The sequence below is a fragment of the Gymnoscopelus braueri genome (assembly GCF_963280865.1).
Source record: "Gymnoscopelus braueri genome assembly, chromosome: 21".
In the NCBI taxonomy this organism is placed as follows: domain Eukaryota; kingdom Metazoa; phylum Chordata; class Actinopteri; order Myctophiformes; family Myctophidae; genus Gymnoscopelus; species Gymnoscopelus braueri.
Genome location: NC_137623.1, coordinates 29403165 through 29415887, shown reverse-complemented (window position 1 = coordinate 29415887; position 12723 = coordinate 29403165). Strand labels below are relative to the sequence as shown.

General features: G+C 42.0%; 1 protein-coding gene across 1 annotated transcript in view; it reads left to right on the top strand.

The window, feature by feature from the left end:
• The window catches only part of tnikb (TRAF2 and NCK interacting kinase b), a 50662-nt gene that overhangs the window by 3285 nt on the left and 34654 nt on the right, over nt 1–12723 (top strand). Inside the window, exons 6-9 of the mRNA XM_080418153.1 lie at nt 1384–1465; nt 3382–3580; nt 4405–4521; nt 9194–9421. Coding sequence (XP_080274279.1) covers nt 1384–1465; nt 3382–3580; nt 4405–4521; nt 9194–9421 — 626 coding nt within the window. The remainder of the gene's footprint in view (nt 1–1383; nt 1466–3381; nt 3581–4404; nt 4522–9193; nt 9422–12723) is intronic.

Sequence of the window (12723 nt, the reverse complement as noted above, 5' to 3'; positions counted from 1 at the left end):
AACATTTCCATGTCCAGGACCGCCAAGTTAATATGTATTTGGCTGCAAATGAATATTATAATAATATATTTAGTTATTAAAATGTTTCAAAGAAATAATAATAAAAGATTTGTAGATTTGTTTGAAAATGGCAGATCTACAAGCTCACAACACGTCTCATTGCATCAAACCTGGTATTGATGCTGTATTAACTAATTTTTCTGGGGACCCCCTGGAACCCCCCCAATGACCCCTGGGGGTCCCCTAACCCCATGTTGAGAACCACTGGCTCTAACACACTGGTTCTCAAAGTGACGTCTGGGGACCCCCAGGGGTCCTTGAGGGGGTTTCAGGGGGTCCTCAGCAAAATGAGGAACAGTTTAAACAATGAAGTCCTATTTCATATTTTGTCTAATTTCGTTGAATGTTGACAATTGTTGACAGATCTTCTCTTATGGCGGTCCCTGGCACAAAGTCTTTTCAAATGGGCGTCCGCGGCCAAATACATCTATTTGGGGGTTATTTTCATGAATACTGTACGTTTGAGAACCACTGCTCCACCAAACATACTGTAACAGACTGACAACTCCATCATATATTCACTGGATTCACATCCAGATGTGATCACATTAATCCATTAAGACGGATCTTAAGAAATCTTAAAATGACACAGATGCGTTCCGTTAATGGATTAAGAAACCAAGGGAATTCAGCCTGCCCTCTCTCATGAATTCACCCCTCTGGGCAGCATATGAACTCTGTATGAACTCTGAATATGCATTTCTATGCATTAGATGAACTTCATAAATGAACCATGAACTCTAGACGCATTTTTATGTTATAGCAGTTGTTTGCTTTTTATACTATTTGTAATACTTATTTATTTGTTTGTTCTTATGTCATGCTTTGAATTTGTTTCATTTTGGGATTTATTGATTTAGATGTATATATTGAGTATTGCATTATTCATTCTTTTGCTGTCTTTTGGGAGAAACGCAATTTTGTTTTCTGATGCTTGCAAACTGAAATGACAGATAAAGTAACCTCCAAATCCAACAAATGATTTACATGCCCAAAAACAGAAAAAATTAGAAAAAATTATTGGGCACCTATTAATATTATATTAATAGCAGTAGCTATTTTTGCTGGCCAAATATATTTTACACTTGAATAGAAAGGCACAAAGCATGATGACTAACACAGTCATCTGCTAAAGTGAATAGAATGACTCACTGGAAGAATGATCGATTTGATTATATGTGAGAACTGTGTGTGTGTGTGTGTGTGTGTGTGTGTGTGTGTGTGTGTGTGTGTGTGTGTGTGTGTGTGTGTGTGTGTGTGTGTGTGTGTGTGTGTGTGTGTGTGTGTGTGTGTGTGTGTGTGTGTGTGTGTGTTTTCCTCCAGATGAGACAGAGTATGAGTACAGTGGGAGTGAAGAAGAGGAAGAAGAAAGAGAAGAAAGAGAAAGAGAAGGAGTTGGACCCAGGTACCTGTCTGTCTGTCTGTCTGTCTGTCTGTCTGTCTGTCTGTCTGTCTGTCTGTCTGTCTGTCTGTCTGTCTGTCTGTCTGTTCTCAAAGTGTGGCCAGGGGACCGGCAGGGGGTTCCTTGAGGGGGTTCCAAATAGACCCTTATGCTTGAAACCCACCAGGCGCGCAAGCATAAGCGCACTAATCTCTCAAGAACAGATTCTGCTCTGCGCTGGAATCTGTCGTGAAGGCTCGTCATAACATGTACGCACTGGGCTACAAGTGGGCGTGCCTTCAGATCAGGAAGCAGGCCGCGCTTTACCCAATCAAATGTAGTGGGCGGGATTCACGTGTCCGTCGATCTTTCCCCCTCGAAACAAACCCAAACTAATTTAACAATAGCGTCCGCGGAGCAGACAAAACCACGGAAAGATATTCACATTTTAACTTACTCTTTCATCATAGAAACAAGTGGGCTTATAACCAAAACGATCCATGTTCTCTGGGAGAAGTGGTGTTAGTGTTCCGTGTAGAAATATTGTTAGTGGGAATGAGAACATAGTGGCACCACCGGAAGTGAAAGCTGAAGGCAGACCAAAACCCCGGTTTCCTTTGCGCACGGGTGCTACGTCGCCATTGTCCCAGAGCCAAGTAAGATAGTACAAACAGCAGAGGGCGCTGTTTTTCATTCTTATTTGGTTCTGGGTTCCCAGATTGAAAGCGCACAGACGCTGATTTTTCTTCTGCTTTAATGAATGCAGCCATTCTCAATGGCTGTGCGCGGGACGCTCCCCCCGCACACATGAAGATTTTTTTTCCCGCTCTGGGCAACAACAAAAAAACACCTCCGCGCTAGGGCATTAACGAATAGTGATTTATGGTATTCGAATTATTCGACCCAAAAGTATTCGAATATTCGATTATTCGATTTGATTATAAAAAATTAAAAAAAATTAATTTTTTTATTTTTTTATTTTTTTCAATTGCATTGATGACTCGACTCAAGGAATGCGAGTTGACGTCACACCAGAGCTCACAGCTGCATGTCTGCTTTAGAAAAGCCACTAAAAAAAAAAAATCTTAAAAAAAAGATTAGTGGTTCGAATAGTGGTTTGATAGTCGAATAGTCGGTTTGGTATTCGAATATTCGACTATTCTGTGAATGCCCTACTCCGCGCACAATAAAGTGTGTGAGTGATCCTTTTTTTGGTGGATTCCCAGTGTTCTGCAAATCTCAGAGATATCCTTGAAATTAAAACTATCTATAACTAGATAGCTGCCCTAAATTCTAAATTCTTCTGCCCTAAATTCCCCCCTCCCCTCATTCAGGTCTGCTGAACAGGGTCTGCTTGTCGTTCCCCGTACCAAATTAGAATCGAATACCAAAAATGTATTATAAAAATGCCTTCTAAATCCTGACCTAAGTGTTTTAAAAAACTTAAAATCTTTATATAATAATAATTAATGAGACCTTTATTAATTGATAATTAATTGAGACCCTGTTGAAGACCCAAGTGTCGAAACGCGTCGGTCAGCTGTTGCCTTGCTCATCTGCAAAATAAATTTCACCTGAAGACGTAGTGCCTCAGTATTTTTTCCCTACAGTCTGCCTCACCACAAGCAGAACTTTGGGTTCCTTTGCTTCTATGCCTATACCTGTGCCACTGAAGAGCACCTGTTTTGAGCCACCGTGATTGAACCCAGGCAGCGCTTTCTTTTCTTTTGCTTTAACAATAATTAATGTTGCTATATAGCTACAACTAAAATGACTCAGAGGCGTTCCCGTCTTGAAACAGGTCTAACAAGCGTTTGCAGAACTTACTTGATTTTATTCTGTCTGCTGTCTTGCTTTGAGATGAATTTATAGTATAGTCTATTTTTCTGTTGTTTGTAATTGTTTTAATGCCTTCGATGTATTTACTCACTCACTTACAGCTCCATCATCAACCTCCCAGGGGAGTCCACTTTAAGGGGGAACTTCCTGCGCCTGCAGCTGGCCAATAAGGAGCGCTCAGAGGCCCTGCGGAGGCAGCAGCTGGAGCAGCAGCAGAACGAGGAGCACAAGCGCCAACTACTGGCCGAGAGGCAGAAACGCATCGAGGAGCAGAAGGAGCAGAGGAGGCGCCTGGAGGAGGTGAGACTTGGATTCAGATATAGATATTGTTGCTGTCGGCTGCTGTCTCAACCCTCATGTCCAAAACTGTCGCATCGTGACGCATTGTGAGCTTCTAGATCTGCTATTCTTTGCTACTTTTGCATATCATATGACCCTGGCATATGCCTGGGTCATACAGAGGTATAGGGCATTTATTTATGAAAAAACCCCATAAAAAGATCACATTATGGACAGGTTTCTCCCCGACAGCGATGATATGTACACTTCTCTCATGTGTCTCCCTAACATTATCTCTCTCTCAGCTTTCCTTAGTGTCTGTCTCTCCTACACTCTCTCCCTCTCAGCTTTCCTACTGTCTGTCTCTATCCTACACTGTCTCCCTCTCAGCTTTCCTACTGTCTGTCTCTATCCTACACTGTGTCCCTCTCAGCTTTCCTACTGTCTGTCTCTATCCTACACTCTCTCCCTCTCAGCTTTCCTACTGTCTGTCTCTATCCTACACTGTGTCCCCCTCAGCTTTCCTACTGTCTGTCTCTCCTACAATGTGTCCCTCTCAGCTTTCCTACTGTCTCCCTACCAGCTTTCCCACTGTCTGTCTCTCCTATACTGTGTCCCCCTCAGCTTTCCTTCTGTCCGTCTCTCCTACACTCTGTCCCTCTCAGCTTTCCTACTGTGTCTCTCCTACACTGTCTCCCTACCAGCTTTCGTACTGTCTGTCTGTACTACACCCCACCCCCATAGCTTTCCTACCATCTGTCTCAATAAAGACATACATACACACAAACAGAGGAGTGGATTGACAGTGACAGCTTTCTCTTCTGTCTCTTTTTTCCCACTAACAGCAACAGCGCCGGGAGCGCGAGATGCGGAAACAGCAGGAGAGAGAGCAGAGGAGGCGGTACGAGGAGATGGAACAGCTTCGCAGGGAGGAGGAGAGGAGGCTCGCCGAGAGAGAACAGGTAGCAACTCCTCCTCTTCACAACACCACGTTCGCCACCACCACCATACAACACCGTCCACTATACCGCAACCGCAAGAGACAACCTGAGTTTTAGTGCACAGCAGAAAATTGTCTGTTCACACACTGAGCACTATAACTATAACTATAACTATAACTATAACTATAACTATAACTATAACTATAACTATAACTATAGCTATGTCGTTCACCATTGTATTTGTAATAGTTGTGGTGTGAACTCTGTTATCCACTTGACTTGAACATTTTTATAGTTATAGTGCTCTGTGTGAATATCCCTATAACTATGTGATTCCCAACCTGAGGATATTGCAAGTGGGCCCCCAAATAAGTTGCAAACCACAAAGACCATAATATCAAAGAAATGGGAATAACTCTGACACGAAACCATGGTTTAATGCGCGACAGTGTCGCTTGCCGACAATAACTGATTTCCAAGCTACTTGTTGGCAAGCCACTTTTCAGCACGCTACTACGGAGCATGAATATGTATATCCACTACACTACATCTCACAAATATTGTGCTTTAGATACTAGTTGCTTTGCAGATTTAGGTGATTATCATAATTTTTATACATATTATATTTTTCAATGGTTACAGAAGTTTACATAGGATGTAGTATGTTCTATTGCATGTGGGATCACCATTTCCTTTTCTTTTTTTTAAGACACAAACACAAACACCAAAACAAAACAGAAATAATTATAAAATAAAAATAGAATGATTGGTCTCAGTCATACATCAGGCAATCAGGTACTATTAATTAGGCAGGGTGCATAACTGTCTGTACTGCACAGGCGTCAGCACATCAAATGTTGATTATGAATTCAACAAGGCAGTTTAGGAGTAGGAGTGGGACTCAGGTGCCAAAAAGATCCCCAACGGACAAATGGAAGCAATTACTGAGGAAAATACTCAAAATAGAGTGAGAGTGGGGAAAGACGCTGGTAAGCGTTGAAGAATTTTAACAAGGAGCTCATATTATGATCAGTGGACCGTTTCTGGTCCACTGATCGGATTTATATTTGCAGATCACTTTACTTTGCTGATTTCATACATTAACCACTCAAGCGGAATTTTATACTCGAAAACAGCAGATCAACAAGCCTTGTGAGCTTGTAGATAGGCTATTTTCAAAAATTTGAAAACTTTTAGTGCTTTTACTTTGCTTTAGTGCTTTTCCAATTTTTAATACAGGGCTTTTGTGGCATTGCCACTTCTACTGAAGTAAAAAAATCTGAATACTTTTTCCACCACTTACCTCTCCTTACCTGTCCTGTCTATTTTTAAATTAATCTCTTTGATTCTCTCTCTGCGTCATTCACTCCTGTCTAATCTGTCCTTGTTCAACCTCTTCTCCCTCTAATTGTGTCTGACTGTCTGTCCTGCTTCACTGTTGCTTCCTTCGCCCGCTATCTTCCTGCTCTGATGATGTCACTGGTTGCTGGGACTCTGGTTTGTTCCCTCTTCCGGCCCTCTCTGCGCTCTGATTGGTGGCTCCTCTGGCATGCCGGCCGCCGATTGGTTTAGGAGTATATCCGTAGACAGTTGGAGGAGGAGCAGAGGCAGCTGGAGATTCTGCAGCAACAACTGCTGCAGGAGCAAGCCTTACTGCTGGTACACACACACACACACACACACACACACACACACACACACACACACACACACACACACACACACACACACACACACACACACACACACACACACACACACACACTTTCTTTTCAGTGATGCAAACCGTAATCCATGTCTATAAACAGAGAGTTCACTGCACATAAGAAAGATGAATTGTTTCCCCTTTCATTTCATTTTCCATGTGCAAGTAAACAACTTGTGTCACTTACTGTACACATTCACCAGGTTCACCATGGGTCTTCAACAGGGGGGGGGGTCCGGGACCTCAGAGTTACTACATGGGGACCACTAAATGTTTGTTTGATAAGAAGGTTTTCGTCTCATTATTATTATCAGGGGTGTACATAACTGGTGCGCATGCGCACCCAAAATAACTAATGCGCGGCACATCAGACGACGCGAGGCGCTTTTGCATACCAACAGCCCAGGAATTTCCTAGCTTTAATTTTTTAGCAAGATAAAAAATAAAAGCCTGGAGATCGAGGCTAGGAATTTACTTCCTGAAGCCACACTCACACAATCACGCTAAAGCACGCGTCGGCCCCATGTACAGCCATTAGGCGCAGGGGGAGGGGACGCATGCTGCACGTGATTGTGTGAGTGTTGCCTCGCATCCACACACATAAACACGCTGCGACTCGCAGCTCGCTGCACACAGCCAGCAGCGGCTGTTAGAGGCACTCGTCACCGATGATGAACGCACCGTAATGGTGCAAAATATGCCATGAACGTCCCAATCTGGCGGATAAAAGCAGCGCAGCACAGGGCACCAACCTTGGGGGGTTCACCAAACGGCGTGAGAAAAAAAAACGGCGGAATTTTTAAGCAGAGCGTCCTTTTTTCTCGCGCAGCACCCCTGTGCACCCCTGATTATTATTACATGTAGTAGGGGTCCCTGCTTAGTCTCTCTCAGCTAAGGGGTACTTTGGTCTGAAAAACGTTGAAGAACGTTGAAGAACAACTCGTTTCACATACATATTCATCTGATGAATCTGTATGTGAAACGAGTTGTTCACTAATTTGTTGTTCACTAATTCTGTTGTTTAGAGTGAACCTGATGAATTTCATCAGGTTCACTCTGAACAACAGAATTGCAGAGGTGTTTTATATAAGCCCTTCAATCAGTTGGCAGCATCCTTGGCTGCATGGCAATTACTTTGCATGTTCGTCATTCCATTCTTCTCAACACCTGTTCATTTATAAAAGGACCATTGTAATGAACAGCACTTCACTCTTAAGGTCTATGAATCATTCTTGTCTCCAGACAGCATTAAAAAATGGCACTGAAAACTATAAATCTTTTCAGAGAGATGCTTACCCTGTTTGTTCCACATGCTACGTACGTAAAGCACTTTGACCATTTTGAAAAACACCCATTGTTTGTTCATATTTTTTTATCCTAACTAATCTGAACCAAATCTTATAAAAACGTTGAGTTATCTCTGTGACAGTGAAAAGGATACATGACAGCAATTACAATACACACATTCTTGTGGGCAATTGAGAAACGAAGATTATGCAGTTCTTGTAGGGTTAGGGTTAGGGTTAGTAAGTCTTTTCAATAAACATCTGACAAATGAAATTATGAACAATGGCTGGTAAATTGGTCTAGGAAATCTTTTATATTCTACAAACCTATTTCCTATACAGTAAAAATTCGATTCAATTCACATTTTCAAATATGCAAAAATTGGCATTTCATTTTGGACAGTCTGATGTGGGAGGAAATATATGCGGAGATTTCTGTCCTTTTTATAATACTTAGCCAAGACACAGACATCCACATTAGATCACGAGTACCGGTAACTCCCTGCGGAAGAACACAGAAAAGGGCAACAAATGTACGAGTCAACGTGCTGGTCGATAGCCGACACTCCTGAAATTAACATCTCAGTCCACGGGATACATTATTCACTCTGATATACAGTACTGTCATCCCGGAATCCTTGTCAATAACTCCACAAGTGAGGGGGATGTACCAAACAAACGGTCACGACCCCCTCAGAAAACCCATAAACATGATAGGGTCTAATGATAGCGTGTTGCCAATTCTACTAATCTGTTCCATTCTGGTCAGAATCTAGCTACTGTGCATGTTGCAATGGAAAGGCTCTGCTACTCATGTTAATTAGTATCATTGGTAACACCTGTGTTTACCCTATTACAGTATTTCATGTCTGTGGCTGCCAAAAAGGTCTATAATGTGCTAATGCAGTGGTTTTCAACCTTTTTCATATCAAGGTCCATTATTTATCCGGCATTTGAGCCACGGATCACCGTTTGATGATATCCTCTCAGACCCCAAAACGTAGAATATTTTGTTATCGTTGGATAAGATTTTGTCAAAATAACACTTCTTCTACATCCTCTAATTGTGTAGACTTCTTGTAAATTAAGTTTTTAACAATAATTAAAGAGCGTATAATTGAGAGCGTAAAGGTGTCATTTTACACTCTCAAGAGTTTAAAGATCTATAAGGGTCCATTTGGTTACCAACTCTCCATTATTTAGCTGGGGACCACCTGGAAACTCCTCAAGGACCACTGGTGGTCCCCGGACCACTGGTTGAGAACCACTGTGCTAATGTGGTGAGTTGTGGCGTAACGGCATCAGCTGAGCTATAGTGGTTAGCCTACCTACACCTTGGCCTCGGCCTAGTAGTGCAGGGTAGTCTCTAAGATTTTAAGCCAATTGTGTGTGTGTTTGTTTGCCTAAACTAAAGTTGTCAAAAAAAATGCTGTTTGAAGGCATTCAAACTATTCTTTTGCATTATACAGTGGTCTCCCTCAGTTGTTTTTTGCATGGGTATGAATTTAAACCACCACCACATTTGAAAAGCTGGACATCGCAATCATGTCCTGTTGTACACGTGTTGGCTGATTCACTAGAATGCCCCAATTCCAGAGTATTTTTAACTTGTGTGTGTGTGTGTGTGTGTGTGTGTGTGTGCGTGTGCGTGTGCGTGTGCGTGTGTGTGTGTGCGCGTGTGCGTGTGTGTGCTGCACTGCAGGAATACAAACGTAAGCAGATCGAGGAGCAGCGCCAGGCAGAGCGGCTCCAGAGGCAGCTGCATCAGGAGAGAGCCTACCTGGTGTCTTTACAGCAGCAGCAGCAGGAGACCCCGAGACCCCCACAGGACAAGAAACAACTGTACCATTACAAAGACCAGGCCCCTGGCCCTGGGATTGGGATTGGGAACAGTGGTGTCAGTGACAACAAACCTGCCTGGGCCAAAGAGGTAGGACTGTGTGGGGAAACACTCATTATGACGACCACTACCACTACTATCACTGCTGCAACAACTACTACTACAGTACTACTATCACCTCTACTACTACCTCTTCTTTTATATCTTTTATCTTTTTTGCCTTTTACCCCCTTTTCTCCCCAATTTAGTCATCATGCCAATAAACCCATTCAATCCGGGAACGCATTCTGTGTCACTTTAGATCTCTTTGGCTATTCAAAAATAGCAGATATACAAGCTCATGAGCTTGTAGATCTGCTGTTTTTGAAAAAGATCATCATGAATATGTGTGCAAATCTTGAATTTTAACTCAAATCCTTGCTTCTGGGGGTCCCTGGAACAAAATATTTTGAGGTGTGGGTGGGGGGGGGGGGGGGGGGCGGACAAATACATATCATTTTATAGAATCCCCAGAAGCAAAGATTTGAGTTAAAAATGTTCACTTTAAAAAAATATATATATTCAAAGATTTGCACACATTTTCAAGATTTTTCAAAAATAGCAGATCTACAAGCTTGTATATCTGCTATTTTTGAATAGCCCAAAGTATAAAATAATGGTTATAGCTATAAAAATCTAAAAAGATTTTCCCGGATGGAATGGGTTAATTCCTCCACACACACATTTCTTTGTGTTGTCACTGCTGTTGTACGTATCCTACTGGCTCGCCTGCCAGTGAGGAGACATATTCCCAAAGAAATATAAGATTGTCCAGAAACTTTCAAAAAATATAAATAATTGTGAAAGTAGCAGATCTACAAGCTAACAACGCATCGCAATGCCATGCGTTGTTAGCTTGTAGATCTGCTGTGTTCGCTACAAATACTCGAAATATTTGCAGATACTCAAAAAATGTACTTAAGTACATGTAAATGTACAAGTAAATGTACTTTGTTGCAGTCCACCAATGCTAATATTAGTTGTAATAGTACAGTACTACTACCGCTTGTACTACCTCTGCAATTTCTGCACACACATTTGAGTGTGTTAACAGAACACAGAAAGACAAGCATGTGCAAACACTGACAGATAAAAGAATGCATGTGCAATCAAACTCACACCCACACAGACAAATCGGTGCGTGTGCCAACACACACCTACACAAATTCCCACGAGTGCACGCACACACAGCTGTTCATTTAGAATGCTGCAGTCTCTGCCATTGACAAACCTGTGCTTCCTGTATGGAAGTACACACACACACACACACACACACACACACACACACACACACACACACACACACACACACACACACACACACACACACACACACACACACACACACAACGTGCATGCTTATCGTTGCTGTCAGCAGAAACCTTGTATCTCCAATATTTCAAGTTTTTATGTTTTGTGGTAAATGAATGCCCTAGTTTGTCGTATAAGAATGTTGTGCAAAAGTAGCAAAAAATATCCGGTCTACAAGCTCAGAACATGTCGCGATGTGAGCTTGTAGAATGGCTACTTTTGCTCATTTAGAAAAGTTTTAAAACTTTTTGAAAGTGGAAGTGGTCAAGTCATGTGTCTGTGGATTTTATGAATATTTAACCAATGACAAGTGTTAACAAGAGCTTGTGACTAAATAGTAACTACATTGGATCCGTTTGGAACACGGGTAACGTTTTGGACATACAAGGTTTCCACCCGTCAGCGATGAAATGCATCTTAATTACATGGTAATTAGAGCTGTCAGGAGGCTACAGCTGTGAGTGCACACACTCGCTTATCTGTGCACTTGCCTCACATTTGCCTCAAGTTCTCTTTTTGTTTTGTGTGCAACAGCCAAAACTTTATTGCATGTGAGGGTTTCCATATGATTTTATGCATGCATGCATGCGTGTGTGTGTGTGTGTATGTGTGTGTGTGTGTGTGTGTGTGTGTGTGTGTGCGTGTGCGTGTGCGTGTGTGTGTGTGTGTGTGTGTGGCAGGGGGGTCATTTGGAGTCTCAGGAGACGGCAATTGTTCACATTTAACCTCAAATTCAGATCTTTTATGCATATTTTCTGCAACTCTGAATTTCTTTTCCCAACACTGAGTGCGTCTCAATATGGCCGTCCATCTACATCTGACATGTGGCACATGTTATAGATATGCGTTTTCTTGTCTGTAACCATACACTTATTGACAATTTTCAACCTCTGACACCCCCTATTCTTTCTGAAATGACTCCTCTGTTTGTTTGTGTGTGTGTGTGTGTGTGTGTGCGTGTGCGTGTGCGTGTGCGTGTGCGTGTGCGTGTGCGCGTGTGTGTGTGTGTGTGTGTGTGTGTGTGTGCGTGTGCGTGCGTGTGCGTGTGACTGCGTAATTTGTCCCTTTCTATTTCTGAGGTGTTCACTGTTTGTAAAAGCTGACAGCTTTATGCTCACAAAATAACCTCCGACATGAAAGTAAATCCCATTCTTGCCTATTATTTAAGTGATAAACCATCTTAATACCTTTCGTTTCAAAGAAGTCTTTGGAGATATATTCTCACTACCTTGGCCCTGTCTGCTTTGAAAAATAAATGAATACTCTTATTGGGACCAGGTGGTGTAACTAAATATTTCAAGACGTTTTTTTCCTGATGTTGTGTACCCCAAACCACGTACGCCTTTGTCTGTTGTAGAATGAATAGAAGTCTCATAACAAACCTGTCATTAGTATTATTTTACCACAATTTTTTTTCCAGTTTCAGAGGGGAGATCTAATACGATGACAATTTCAAATTAACTCTTGACTCCTTTCTTTTAACTTCACAAGTGTCATCCTTCATGTTTGATCATTTGCAGGCTCGAACACAAAAAAAACAGAAGACGGACGGTTGGGTGTGAAAGCACTGAACCACTTAACATTCATTTAACATTGAATTTGAAGTTTTTTGTCCTAACCAGGTACATCTGAAGGCTAACCATGTACAACCACTGGCCTACAACTACTCAACCAAATAAGCCTTGAGGGTTTTTCTCTCTTATCCAATAAACCTAAACCACTTGAGCCCCTAGCGTCCCTATATTCTGGGGGCGAACATTCTGTGGAAATAGTAGATCTACAAGCTCACAACGTGTTGCAACGCCATGTGTCGTGAGCTTGTAGGTCTGCTATTTCGGGCGACGAGATTTTGTGTACAGGGAAAAATGTATGGGGCCACGTATAGAGTTTAAAAAGGAAGGCTCACAACTCTTTTGAAAGTGAAAGTGGTTAAGTGTGTCTGTGGCTTCTATAAATATTGAGCCAATGAAAAGTATTAAAGGTTTCATGACATGCTGGTTTACAAAACATTAAAGGTCCTTCAAGTGTATTAAAAGGTTTTA